This window comes from Helianthus annuus, chromosome 10 (assembly GCF_002127325.2).
Source record: "Helianthus annuus cultivar XRQ/B chromosome 10, HanXRQr2.0-SUNRISE, whole genome shotgun sequence".
In the NCBI taxonomy this organism is placed as follows: domain Eukaryota; kingdom Viridiplantae; phylum Streptophyta; class Magnoliopsida; order Asterales; family Asteraceae; genus Helianthus; species Helianthus annuus.
In genome coordinates this window covers 116,949,231-116,962,252 of record NC_035442.2, presented here as the reverse complement: position 1 = coordinate 116,962,252, position 13,022 = coordinate 116,949,231, and the positions used below count along the sequence as shown (strand labels likewise).

Below are 13,022 nucleotides of genomic sequence, written 5' to 3'. Positions count from 1 at the left end.
ACAAATTAAAACAACACACTACCATAGTTTTGTAAAAAAAAACGATGGCATTACTGTAATTTTACACTGAGACAAAATCCTAATTTGGTAGGAAAAAACTAAAACGATGGTAAAACTGTAAATTTGAACTGAGCACAAAATCGTAATTTGGCTGGGAGAGAAAAAAACAAAACAAATAACAATACTATAAATTTAAACGTGGCAAAATCGTAGTTTAACTAGATCAGTGGGGAAGTGTCAGGCAGCTGTCTCGCACTATTCCTCCCATATAATTTGTAGTATTTATAAACATAAATTTTAAATTATTTATTACATCAATATTTTTAATTTTATATCATATAATAAATTAATATTAATGAATTATGTCGAAGCCGAATTTTGTTTCTAACTAGTTTTTGTCCCGCCCGCGTTGCGGGGCAATAAGCCGAATATTTCTCTCTCATAACATGTATGTTTTTGTTTCGGTTACTTATACATACTACTCATAATACGATCTCAAAAAAATACATCGAGACAACCAATTAAACGAAAACACTACCATAGTTTTGCTAAAAAAGTTAAAACAATAACAGGTCTGTAATTTTTAGCTGGGGGTAAATTACTAATTTGTCAGGACCAATGAGCGAGTGTTAGACAACTGCTTGACACAATAAAAGTTACACTGAGTCAACCAAGCAAAATAAAACAGTACTATAGTTTTGCAAAAAAAAAAAAAAAGTAAAACGATGGCAAGATCATAATTTTTAACCGGGGGAGAAATCATAATTTTTTAAATGGGAGCAAAATCATATTTTTGAATAGATGGCAAAATCGTAAAAATATTCTGAACTGATGCCGAAATCATAATTTTAAACTAATTAAACTGAGGGCAAAATAATAATTTTGAGCTATGGGGAAAAACATAATTTTATTTTGAACTGTGGGCGAAAAGCTAATTTTGAGTTGGGGGTAAAATCGTAATTTTGAGCTAGGGGCAAAAACATATTTTTATTTTGAGGGGGGGGAGGGCAAAAGCGTAATTTTAGATGGAGGGCGAAACCGTAAATTTAAACTGGGTGTAGAATTAGAAATGAGTTTTTGAAATGAGGGCAAAAGCGTAATTTTTGAGCCAGGGCAAAAATTTAATTTTATTTTATATTATGGGCAAAAACGTAATATTAAACAAAGGACGAAACCGTAATTTCAAGCTAGGAATAAAATTAAATTAAAAATTGATTAGTCCAATAGTAAAGTGTCAGGCAAGCTGCCTTGCACTATTCCCTCATATTTTTCTCTCATAACATGTATGTCTGTACAGAGAGCAAAATCGTAATTATATTTTGAACTGTAGGCGAAATCATGATTTTAAACTGAGAGCAAAATTATAATTTTGAGCTAGGGGGAAAACATAATTTAATTTTGAATTGTGAGCAAAAACGTAATTTTGAGCTGAGGACAGAATCGTATTAGCTAGAGGAAAAAACAACATTTTTATTTTTAACTGGGGCAAAAACGTAATTTTAAACGGAGTGTGAAACCGTAAATTTAAACTGGGAACAAAATTGAAAATGAGTTTTTGAACGGAGGGCAAAAGCGTAATTTTAAGCTTGGGCAAAATTATAATTTTATTTTGAGCTGTGGGCAAAAACGTAATTTTAAACGAAGGACGAAAGCGTAATTTTAAACTGTGAATAAAATTAAATAAAAAATGAGTTGGTCTAATAGGGAAGTGACACGCAGCTAATAATTTTGAGCTAGGGGAAAACATAATTTCATTTTGAACAGGGGGACAAAACGTAATTTTGAGCTGAGTGCAGAATCGTAATTTTGAGCTAAAGGGAAAAACAACATTTTATTTTGAACTGAGGGCGAAAACATAATTTTAAACGGAGGGCGAAACCATAATTTTAAACTGGGAACAAAATTAAAAATGAGTTTTTGAACCGAGGGAAAAAACGTAATTTGGTGCTAAGGGCAAAATTATAATTTTATTTTTAGCTGGGGGCGAAAACGTAATTTTAGCTAGAGGCAAAATTATAATTTTATTTTGAGCTGGGGGCAAAACCGTAATTTTAAACGAAGGACGAAAACGTAAATTTAAACTGAAAATATAATTAAACTAAAAATGGATTGGTCCAATATGGGAGTGCCAGGCAAGCTGCCTGGCACTATTCCCCTACCTTGTAATTGTATATGTAGGATAATTTATTATATATGATATAAATTTATCTGGCTTCAAAATAATATTAACTAGTATTTTTTTCTCGCCGCGCGTTGCGACGGCACGCGACGGGTTGAAACATGTAGTAAGGCAACACACCATTCTTAAAATGCAATGTGCAAAAGACCATTAAAAAGGTGTATAACATAATGTATAAAACACAATTACAAAAAAAAGAATAAAACACAAAGGTAGACGTAAAGTGTAAAACACAATGATTAAGACATTTCGTAAAACGCAGTGCATTGGTATTTGTAAAGTAGGAGTAGTAGTCTTGGGGTTAAAATGGAGTAACATTGCAAGGGATAAAAACGCAAAGTCTAAAATTTGAGGGAAAATAATAGTAGAGTAAAAATGGAAAGTATAAAAGTAGAGGGATGGTGGCATAAAAGCATTGAGGGGTGGTGGCGGAAAAGCAAAAGTGTAAAAGTAGAGGGGTGGTGGCGGAAATGTGTAAAAGATGAGGGGGTTGTAGTATGAATGAAAAAGTAGAGGGTTGGTGGCATAAATACGTAAAAGTTTAGGGAGGTGGTGGAAAAGCAAAGGTGATGATAGCAGAGTTTGAAAGGCGAATGGCAATGGACCAGGCTTGGACCGGGTATTGGTAATCCTAGGCCCGTACCCGGTTGTAATTCTTTGTCCCATACTCGGCCCGTTACCCGTCGGTTATTTGTCGGCTAATTACCCGTTGGGTATCGGGCATACCCGCGGGTATCGGGTATACCCGTTAATTTCTTAAAAATACCTGTTGGGACAAATGTGCAATTTTTACTTTGATTTTTATATAATTTACTATTTTAATAACTATAACAAATGAAAATATGATTAATAACTTACATATCATATTCAAATCGCATATACCAAACTAAATCAAAACGATTACTTAATTAAATAATTGTATCAAGACCACCTAATTGCATAAACATCCACATAACAAAGAGTGATAGCTTCCATATCCAATATACATGCTCAAAAATTAGTTATTTGTTCAACAAGCACATGCCAAATACATATCCACATATGACTATAGAGAAGGTAATAAGTATATGTACTATGTTTATATATATGGAAATCTATAATATGATATTTTCGGGTATTATTTGGGTAAATGAGCCGGATATCGGCGGGTATCACTAAATCTCATACCCGTACCCGTACCCGATTTTTTTCTTTTTTTAAGCCCGTACCCAGCCCATACCCATTGGGCTTCGGGTATAGCCGGCCTGTATGTTTCGGGTTTCGGGTATACCCATCGGGCTTGAGCTTTTTTGCCATCCCTAAAGGCGAAGAATAGATTGTGGAAAATTCAGAGTAAAGGGGCGGTTGTGGGAAAGTATGAAAGTGATGGTGTTGGTGGCGTAAAACCCTCCGACTTCGTGCTTTTAAGATAGTTAAGATTAAGAATGAGGCAAAAATGTATGTAAGGTAAGTTTGTACACCAGTATAATTCTTGCATTCATGTGATGATATCTCTCTACTTGTGGTAATAGGAAACTAAAAATTAGGGCTGCAAACGAACCGAACGAACACGAACACGGTCTTGTTCATGTTCGTTTGTTAAGGATTTCATGTGTTCACGAACAGTTCATGAACACTTACCGAACGAGATTTTTTGTTCGTGTTCGTTTGTTAAGGAAATGAACTTGTTCGTGTTCGTTTGTGTTCGTTTGTTAATTTAGGTACCGAACACAAACGAACGTTCATGAACGCACACAGATGCAAACGAACACAAACAAACGTTAATGAACATAAACAAACACAAACGAACATATATTTACTTTCGAAGATGATCATAACAAAAAAAAAAAAAAACACTAAGTAGATCCACCCAAAATATACCAAGCTAATTATCCAAACTTGAGTAGCTTAATATATAATTTTTATAAACATAACTAACACAAAGTAGTGTCTCAAAACTTCATCTTACACTTCAAGTCTCTATTTAATCCACCAAAATAACCTTGAGATCGTCTATAACCAAAATAAACTTGAATTCGTCCAACCATCATCAAGTAAGCTCAACACATATGACATAAACAAACGATAGAATATAAGTTGGGCCATATAATATAATATAATATAAGTTGGGTAATAAAATAAAATAATATATATATATATATATGTATATATTCCTATACACAAACGAACACGAACATACAAACGAACATAAACAAACGAACACAAACGAACGTAAACGAACACGTTACCGAACGTTCACGAACACAAATGAACGAACATGGCCTTTGTTCATGTTCGTTCATTTAACTAAACGAACTAAATTTTTTGTTCGTGTTCATTCATTTATTAAACGAACGAACACAAACGAACTTCCCGCCGAACGGTTCATGAACTGTTCGCTGAAAGTTCAGTTCGTTTGCAGCCCTACTAAAAATAATCTATTTCCCCCCTCTAAATTCCTACGGGGATAAAAAAAATAAAAAAAAAAAAACAATTAAAACTGGATGAAGTAAAACGTACAATTGTGTTTATCACTTTATCATTCAATTATTTTAACTAGCTTTTAAAGAATCGAATATCCAAAAAATTAGAAATAATTACAATTTCATTTCTTGTTATGTAATTAAGAGATTGTAAACATTCATCGCATTTTAAGTTCTAACTATATTTCTCTTTAGTTTTTAAACTATTTTTACATTTTATCAATCAAAGTAGAAGTGGAGATAGAAACCAAATTACCTCATCTAGAATTAAATGATAAAAATTATTCACCATACCTATACGATTACACCCCTACATGTCATGTTCTCATATTCTCAATCGTCCGAACAAGTCATGTTTTCGTATCCCGTTTGAGACCTAGTCTATAACTTTCATCTGTTAAGCATGGTGTTATGAGTACGTACATTAATAAATTCAATTAAAATTTTGTAAAATAATTATGTAAATCATTCAAACACTTGCTTTTTTTTGTTAAAAGACTCCATAACAAAAAAAAAAAAAAAAAAATGAAGAGGGAAAGGTGAGAAAATTCAAAGTAGGAGGTAATGGGACTATCAAAGTACGAAAGCAAAACAATTTCACCAAAATGGAGTGGAAAAAATTGGGCACCGATTAAAGGTGGATGAGCCAAAATGAATAGGTGAGTAATTTGTGATAAAGTTAACTCCAAATAAAGGTCACAATAGATCATGGTGGTTTGATTAAACCTATAAATCTGTTTATGCGTTTCTGAACTAAAGATATAAGTTGTTACAACTTAGTTGAAGTGAAGTTGAAGAGGCTTTTATAGGAGATTTGATCAGATTATCAACCTTTATTCACGAGATTTGATTAAATTCTTTCTATTAGACTGAAATTATTTAATTATGAGACCCATTTTTTATTGAATCAATATAATTTATGGGATAATTAAAATTGCACATATCTTCATATGGAAACACATATAAGACAACCATGGGTAGTGGTTCACGGCCAGGATGTGGGATCCACACCACCTCAGCGAAACACCACCTTCAGCCGTGGTTTCCTTAAGGCACGCCCTCCATGGCCACAGGCATAGTGTACACACTCTCTCCATGCCCAAAACTTGCATAAGTGGTGCCACTTGAGTCAGCTTCCTTCACGGTCCTGAGCATGAAGTGCTATACATGGTCTAACTACTATGGATGCACAATTCTTTTATAATAATGAAGAAAAAAAGTTTAAACTCTTTTTAACTTTATGGAAGTAATTTGAAGTTAATTTAAGGATTAATTTTATATACATCCTTACAAACTTGAAAAATATCATATGTACCCAACCAAAACTTAAAATATCATATATAACCTTACAAAATAGTTAAAATATCAAATATACCTAATTTATTAAAAACATCTAATAAATAATCATTTTGCCCTATTTTTTAACTTCAAGTTTTCATATATGCTCATCTTTTAACTTCTTATTTTTATATAACACATTTTTATTTTTTTCCCATAAACAAAAGTATTTTTCATTTATAACTAATAATATTTAAGCTAAATAATTTAAGGTAGAAATGATTAAATACGAAGTTAAAGGTCATATATGCGATTTTGAAGTTTTAGAAAAATAAAGGCAAAATTTTCATTTATTAAATTGTTTCAATAAATTGGGTATATATGATATTTCAACTACATTGTAAGCGTATATGTGATATTAATAATTTTGCAAAGGTGTATATTTTACAAGTTTGTAGGGTATATATGAAACTCCACCTTAATTTATCATTTGCAAATGGACAAAACTTGTGTTTTGCCTAGTTGTATTTTTCTAATGGTCGGTTTTATGTTTTTATAAAAAAGCTGGTACTAATCGAGACTTTAATACAACGACCATGTGGCTACTGGTGGTCAGGGTACTTTGATGGTAACTCAATTTCTTTATATTTACAATCAAACTACAATTATAAAACATATGATTATTAACGACGAAAACATTGTTTGGAAAATACCAAATGGGTAGAGGTAATGTGGCTAATTTGTCGGTAATAGGTCAATACAAAGTGAGTAAAGAATTTACCGACAAGCGATTGATATGTTTCATTGAGAAACCACCAGTAGATTATAGACGATTGTCATGACCAGACGATTGGGGCAAAATTACCAACGGCTTAATAATGAAAGTATCACTAACAAATGCTAGAAGGTTGTCTTCTGCCGACGAAAAATGGAAGAGTGTTCGTGCCAAATAAAGTTAATTCTTTTATAGCAAAGGTGTTCTTGCAGATACAAGCCAAATACCACTAAGATAGTTCCTACACATCGAACTTCATTGTCGGATTAACACTAGAAAAGCAGACAATGATATTGGTTTTAATAACTAAAAATAATAATGCATAGATTACCCAATTTCTTGGACATTAAAAATTATAATAATTATCGGGAAAAGTTACAAAAACTAGAATAATTTAAGTTAAATAAATATATAACAATGCCGAACGATCTAGCTAGCATGGACCTATGAGAGTCCGCACTAGTGCTTGTCTTGGGTTTGGTCTCAACATATTTCTCACAAACTAACTAATCAATCCAATTACAATGTCTTACATGCGAGAGGCAGTTAATGACGTTTAGGTCTAAAAAACTGAGATGTGAAGCGCTAGGTGCAAGTCGAGAGCTTCACGTACCCAAGGCCCCACAATTTATATGATATTAGTAAATTAGTTTTTGATAATATTTACAACTTTTTTAATCCTTAGAAATACCATAAAATAGTTTAACAAAATAATTAGACAGAATTTAATAGCTCTATTACTACCAAACAAGTTTAATGTACAACCAATTAAATGGACATGATGCCATTTTGGTCATTATCTTCCTCACAATCTTCCACATTATCATGCTATATATCAGGGAGATTTATGGTATCGAATTAATGACAATGTTAGGGAAAGAAATATACTAATGTGATACACAGAAATAACAACACATTAGAGGGAGGAATTGAAATTTAATCTTGTTAACATTGCTGCCCCTCCATAGAGGTTCTTCAATTGTTAACAAGAATAAATTCAAACTCACACCATCTAGTAACAACAAAGAAATCAACCAATTGGAGAATCTGCCTCTCTTATAAGAGGGAGGTTCTCCATTTGTTCATTACAAATTCAACCCTCCAATGGAATCAAGTAATTTCAGGAAAGCCATTGGAGCATTCAAGGATCATACCAGCCGAACATTAGCCAAAGTTGCCACGTTTTCTAATCTTCGAGTCGCCATTGTTAAGGCCACTGATCACAAAGTATGTCTTGCAAAAGAGCATCACATCCGCGAAATCTTAACCCTCACGTCGTATTCGCGGTGTCATGCAGCTTCTTGTGTTTCAACCATCGCTCAACGCCTATGCAAGACCAAAGATTGGGTTGTGGCCATAAAAGCACTCATCTTGATCCAACGTCTTATGCAAGAAGGAAACCCTTTGTTTATGCAAGAGATTTTCATTACAACATATAATGGCACTCACATATTGGACATGTCAGATTTTCGAGATGCTGCCTGGGCTAACTCATGGGATTTTTCGGCTTTCGTGAGGGCATATGCTTTGTATCTCCGTGAGCGACTCGATTCCTGGATAGTGGAATGCGACCGAACATATGAGTTATTTTCCTATACAGATGGTGAAGAAGAGGAGCATCTAAGCCCTGGAACCATTGTTATTAGAACAACTCCTGTTTGGAAAATGCAAAACAACCAAATTTGTTCACGAATACAGTATTTGATGAAACAACTTGATTTCTTACTTGGCTGCCAACCTACAGGTAGCATTAAAACGTTTATCTTTTATCATTGATCAAAAATGGTTTTGGGCCACCACCACACAATTTCTAGTTTACTTTTTAGAAAGTTAAAATAGTATGAGGTTGGAATAGCTAAAAAGTAGGAAACTGTGGAATTATGAAATAAACCCATAAATAATTCATTTTTACATGTGAAAAAATAAAATTTTACCTAATATTTTTGAAGCTTTTACGTATAAACACAAGTAGAATTCGTTTTAATAAAAAAATAAAAATAAAAAGTTCAAAAAACATAAAAAAAGAATTTAGAAAAGTTTTTTTTTTTTTTTAATTTGAACAAATTCTACATGTGTTTATATGAAAATGATTCGAAGAAATTATGTAAAAATCTACATAAAAAGGATTTTTAATGAATTTTTTACATGTAAAATTAGTGGTTCTCCAGTTCTTCACTTTTTCTTATTCCCCATTTAACCCAACCCTAGTCAAGTAATGATCTTTATACATTTTTATACAACTATTATTACTTTCTACCTATATTTTGCGCATTTCCTTTTTTACCTGAAAGCTTAATCCACTAGGCATATGCTTGTCTCGAAGATTAAGTCATACATATGTAAAAATGAACAAATTCAGACTGTGAAACTAAAAGTGACTTATTAAATAAGTTATAGTTTGTTTGATAATAGCTTGATACCCAGATAACCATAGCATTTCTTTATCTTTAAAAGTGGGCCAAATTTGTCACATTTATTCCCTAAGTGGCATGTTGAAAATTTTCTATTGTTTTACGTGTATTTGTCATGTAAGTGCCAAAGATGATGCATTTATTTTCTCTGCTAATGGTGATTTAGGTGCTGCAAAGAATAATAGGATTGTGGCACTGGCTTTATATCCACTTGTGAAGGAAAGTTTCCAGCTTTACTATGACATAACGGAGATCGTTTTTATATTGCTGGATCGTTTTGAAGAACTCGATGTAGTAGACTCCATGAAGGTTTTTGAGGTATTATGTCAAGTGGCAAACCAATATGAAGAACTCGAAACTTTTTACTATTGGTGCAATGATGCCTGCATTGCAAAGACTTCCGATTATCCAGAGATAAACAAAATTTCACAAATGAAACTAGATGAAATGGACCTGTTTATCAAACAAAAAATAGAAATAAAGCAACAAGAACTGATTCATGTACCAGAGCTTCAGCTCGAGCCTAAGCCTAAGCCTGAGCCTGAGCCTGAGCCTGAGCAAGAGCAAGAGCAAGAGCCTGAGCCTGAGTCTGAACAACAGGCTACACCACATGTTATTTCAGTTGAGCTAGTGCCAACAACCGAAGGATATAAAGAAGAGAAAAAAGACACAAAGACTCAAGATATAGGTGATTTGTTATGTTTTGGAGATGATGCTCCAACAACACAAGAAAATTCAGACCAATTGGCTCTAGCATTATTTGGCTGTGGTTTAGTGGCCGAAGCTTCAGAAAAAACCGGAACTCAACCATGGGAACCCTTCAACGAGTCTGCCGATTGGGAAACTACTCTGGTTCAAACCGCAAGTCAATTATCAAAACACCAACCATCCCTTCTTGAAGGGTTTGATACATTGCTTCTTGATTCAATGTACCAACAAGGAGCAACACAAGTTGCTGCTAATTCAGGAACAATGACCACTGGAAGTGCAAGCAGTGTTGCCTTTGGAAGCACTGGAATGCCAACACCACTAGCATTGATGCCGCCACCTTCAGCCAATGGCACCTCACAAGGTGAAGACCCCTTTACTGCCTCGTTTGCAGTACCACCACCTTCATACGTGCAGCTGTCGGATATGGAGAAGAAGCAAAGGTTATTAGTGGAAGAGCAGATGATGTGGAAACAACATCAAGGACAAGTGGGAATGGCTAATATGTATATGAAGCAGTCTGTATAAAACATGGTTGGTTACACATATCAGTAATAATATATTGGGACAATAGATATATGGACACTTATGAACACTAGCCTTTGTTGTAGGGACGATGATATATTGATATTGAATTTAAGGTTTAACAAGAATGAAAGAACAATTTGGCAAGTTGATTGTGACGTGGATAGGTATATTGATAAACACACAAACTTCATATACGAATAAATTTTTAAGGGTTTGCAACATTCTTTTTTACTTATGTACTAATTAGTTATCCGACTGAGGGTAATTAACTACCAACTAACATTAACTACCCTTTAACTACCCAATTTCCTAATGTTGTCAAGGATATTAAATGTGACCCTCACATAAGTATAGGTTATATAAAATAATAATGCTAATAATAATGTTCTTGATTTTAGTTTACTAATTTACATTCCTCCTTAAGGTAAAATAGTCTAAAAAGTTCCTTGTTTCAAATCTTCATTCATTGCTTCCATCTTCTTCTATCTCCACTCCAATCTCCTTGCAGAAGTTCACGACTTCATTATGATTCATGTCACGGCCCCCGACCCGGTTTGACCCGTTTCAGGAGCCGCGGGACAGAAATCCCGTGGTAATTATTTAATTGAGTTTAACAGCGGAAGTTTATTATTAGGATCGTTGTAAAGCTAAAATTTTCTCGATTATTATTTTATTTCACAACTCGGAATAAAACCCCAGTAATTTACAATAACATGATTTCACTGAAAAATCTTTATTTTTACAAAACATATTTCTTTATTTTATAATGAGCCACTTTCTTAAGCTTGAAATGTTTCCCAGCACTTTTCCTGAATTACAATAGATCACCTGAAACATGTTTGAAAAAGGTTTTGTCAGCGGGAAATACTGAGTGAATCATTCTATTTATTAAAATGACTCGTTTATTATAATTTACAGTATTAAGAGAGATTACAATGTTTCTGATATCTACCAATTACCCACAGTATTTGTCACTCGACCGGATCTGTGACTATGGTCATACCACTAATGGTTGCCCCAATAGTGACGAATATCACAATTTTTAGGTTCGCCCACCTAATGTGATAAAACAGAAGTAATGTATACAAAACCCCACATACTGGCTGTAACTTGGTGATTACATAAACTTAATCACTGTAATTATAACCTTTGAAAATAAACATGCTTTTACAATTTGATAAAAAGAGAATGACTCACATTGCAGATTTAATGCAGATTTAATACGGACAGAATATGGATTAGCCTTGTTAACCGAATTTAAATAACAATGCCCACAAAACTGGGTTAGTAATCAATACAGCAGTTACGATAACTCACGAGATCAAATTCTCACAACGAACGACAAAGTGCGATACTTAAACATCCATCGAATTAACGACGAACGACAAAGTATAACCCTAATGTGGGCGACACTTAAACATCCATTGGATATATTGATCGGTCGGAAAATGAATCGTAATAGCGATCGAGTTAATACCCTGATTGCGGCAGCACTTCGTGATTAGTGTGTGTTGTGGACTGTTTTGGTTGTAACTCAGGCTACGTAGAACGAATTTGAGTCATTCCAAAGACAGAATTCAAGTCCCAATGTCGGCTATTTATAGCCAAATTTTGACCCTCGTCGCGTGACGCGAGGGGTACCCCCATGGGCGTCGCGTGACGCGAGGGGTAACCTATGTTCATAGGGTAGGTTTTTGTGTGTGTAGGCTGGCTGAGTCGACAGAATTTTAAAATTCGAAGTTGACAGCTAGTTATTGTGATAAACGTCAACTAGGGTTTATCCCCTCCTGAGTTTTAGGGGCCCTAATCCTGATTCCAAATGTTCTGAAAATTTTAGGGTTAATTCAGAATCACTTGGGTTTCTCAATTAGGGTTTCCTATTGGACAATTTAATTAAATAAATATAACTTTTGATGAGAGTTGTTACATTCTCCCTACCTTAATAAAAATCTCGTCCTCGAGATTTACTGGAATAAGTGAGGATACTTTCGCTTCATTTCTGATTCCAGTTCCCAAGTATATTCAGCTCCTCTCTTTGAATCCCATCTGACTTTGACTAATACTAGTCGTTTATGTTTTAGAAACTTGATCTTTCGATCCTCAATTTGAAGAGGTTTCTCAACAAATTTCAGCTTTTCGTTTACCTCTATATCTCGAAGAGGTACTACCAGTGATTCATCTGATAAACATTTCTTGAGATTGGATACATGAAATACATCATGTACTCCAGCTAATTCTTCTGGTAGTTGTAAACGATAAGCTACTGGTCCTATTCGTTGGATCACTGGAAATGGTCCAACATATCTTGGACTCAGTTTTCCTTTCTTACCAAATCGTACTACTCCTTTCCAAGGAGAAACTTTCAATAGTACTTTGTCTCCGACTTGAAATTCTAATGGTTTGCGATGATTGTCTGCATAGTTCTTCTGAGGATCTCGAGCCGTTTTCAGTCTTTCCTTGATATGAGTTATCTTGTCAGTGGTTTCTTGTACAATCTCAGGACCTGATAATTGACTTTCTCCTATTTCTGCCCAACAAACTGGGGTTCTGCACTTGCGTCCATACAGTGCTTCGAATGGAGCAGCTTCGATACTTGAATGATAACTATTGTTATAGGAGAATTTAATTAATGGTAAATGGTTATCCCAATTACCACCAAAGTCGATTACACATGCGCGGAG

The 13,022-nt window shown here is 34.1% G+C and overlaps 1 protein-coding gene across 1 annotated transcript; it reads left to right on the top strand.

The window, feature by feature from the left end:
* Window positions 1–7,554: 7,554 nt before the first annotated feature.
* Window positions 7,555–10,418, top strand: LOC110885106 (putative clathrin assembly protein At1g03050). The gene is made up of 2 exons (XM_022132808.2): window positions 7,555–8,438; window positions 9,272–10,418. The coding sequence occupies exons 1-2, from the start codon at window positions 7,799–7,801 to the stop codon at window positions 10,339–10,341; spliced, it is 1,710 nt and encodes a 569-aa protein (XP_021988500.1). The 5' UTR covers window positions 7,555–7,798; the 3' UTR covers window positions 10,342–10,418.
* Window positions 10,419–13,022: the final 2,604 nt, after the last annotated feature.

Bases quoted from the DNA above. Each gene is read 5' to 3' on its own strand.
- LOC110885106 (XM_022132808.2), top strand. From the start codon at position 7,799: ATGGAATCAAGTAATTTCAGGAAAGCCATTGGAGCATTCAAGGATCAT. The intron at 8,439-9,271 runs GTAGCATTAAAA...ATGGTGATTTAG, and splicing joins ACTTGGCTGCCAACCTACAG to GTGCTGCAAAGAATAATAGG.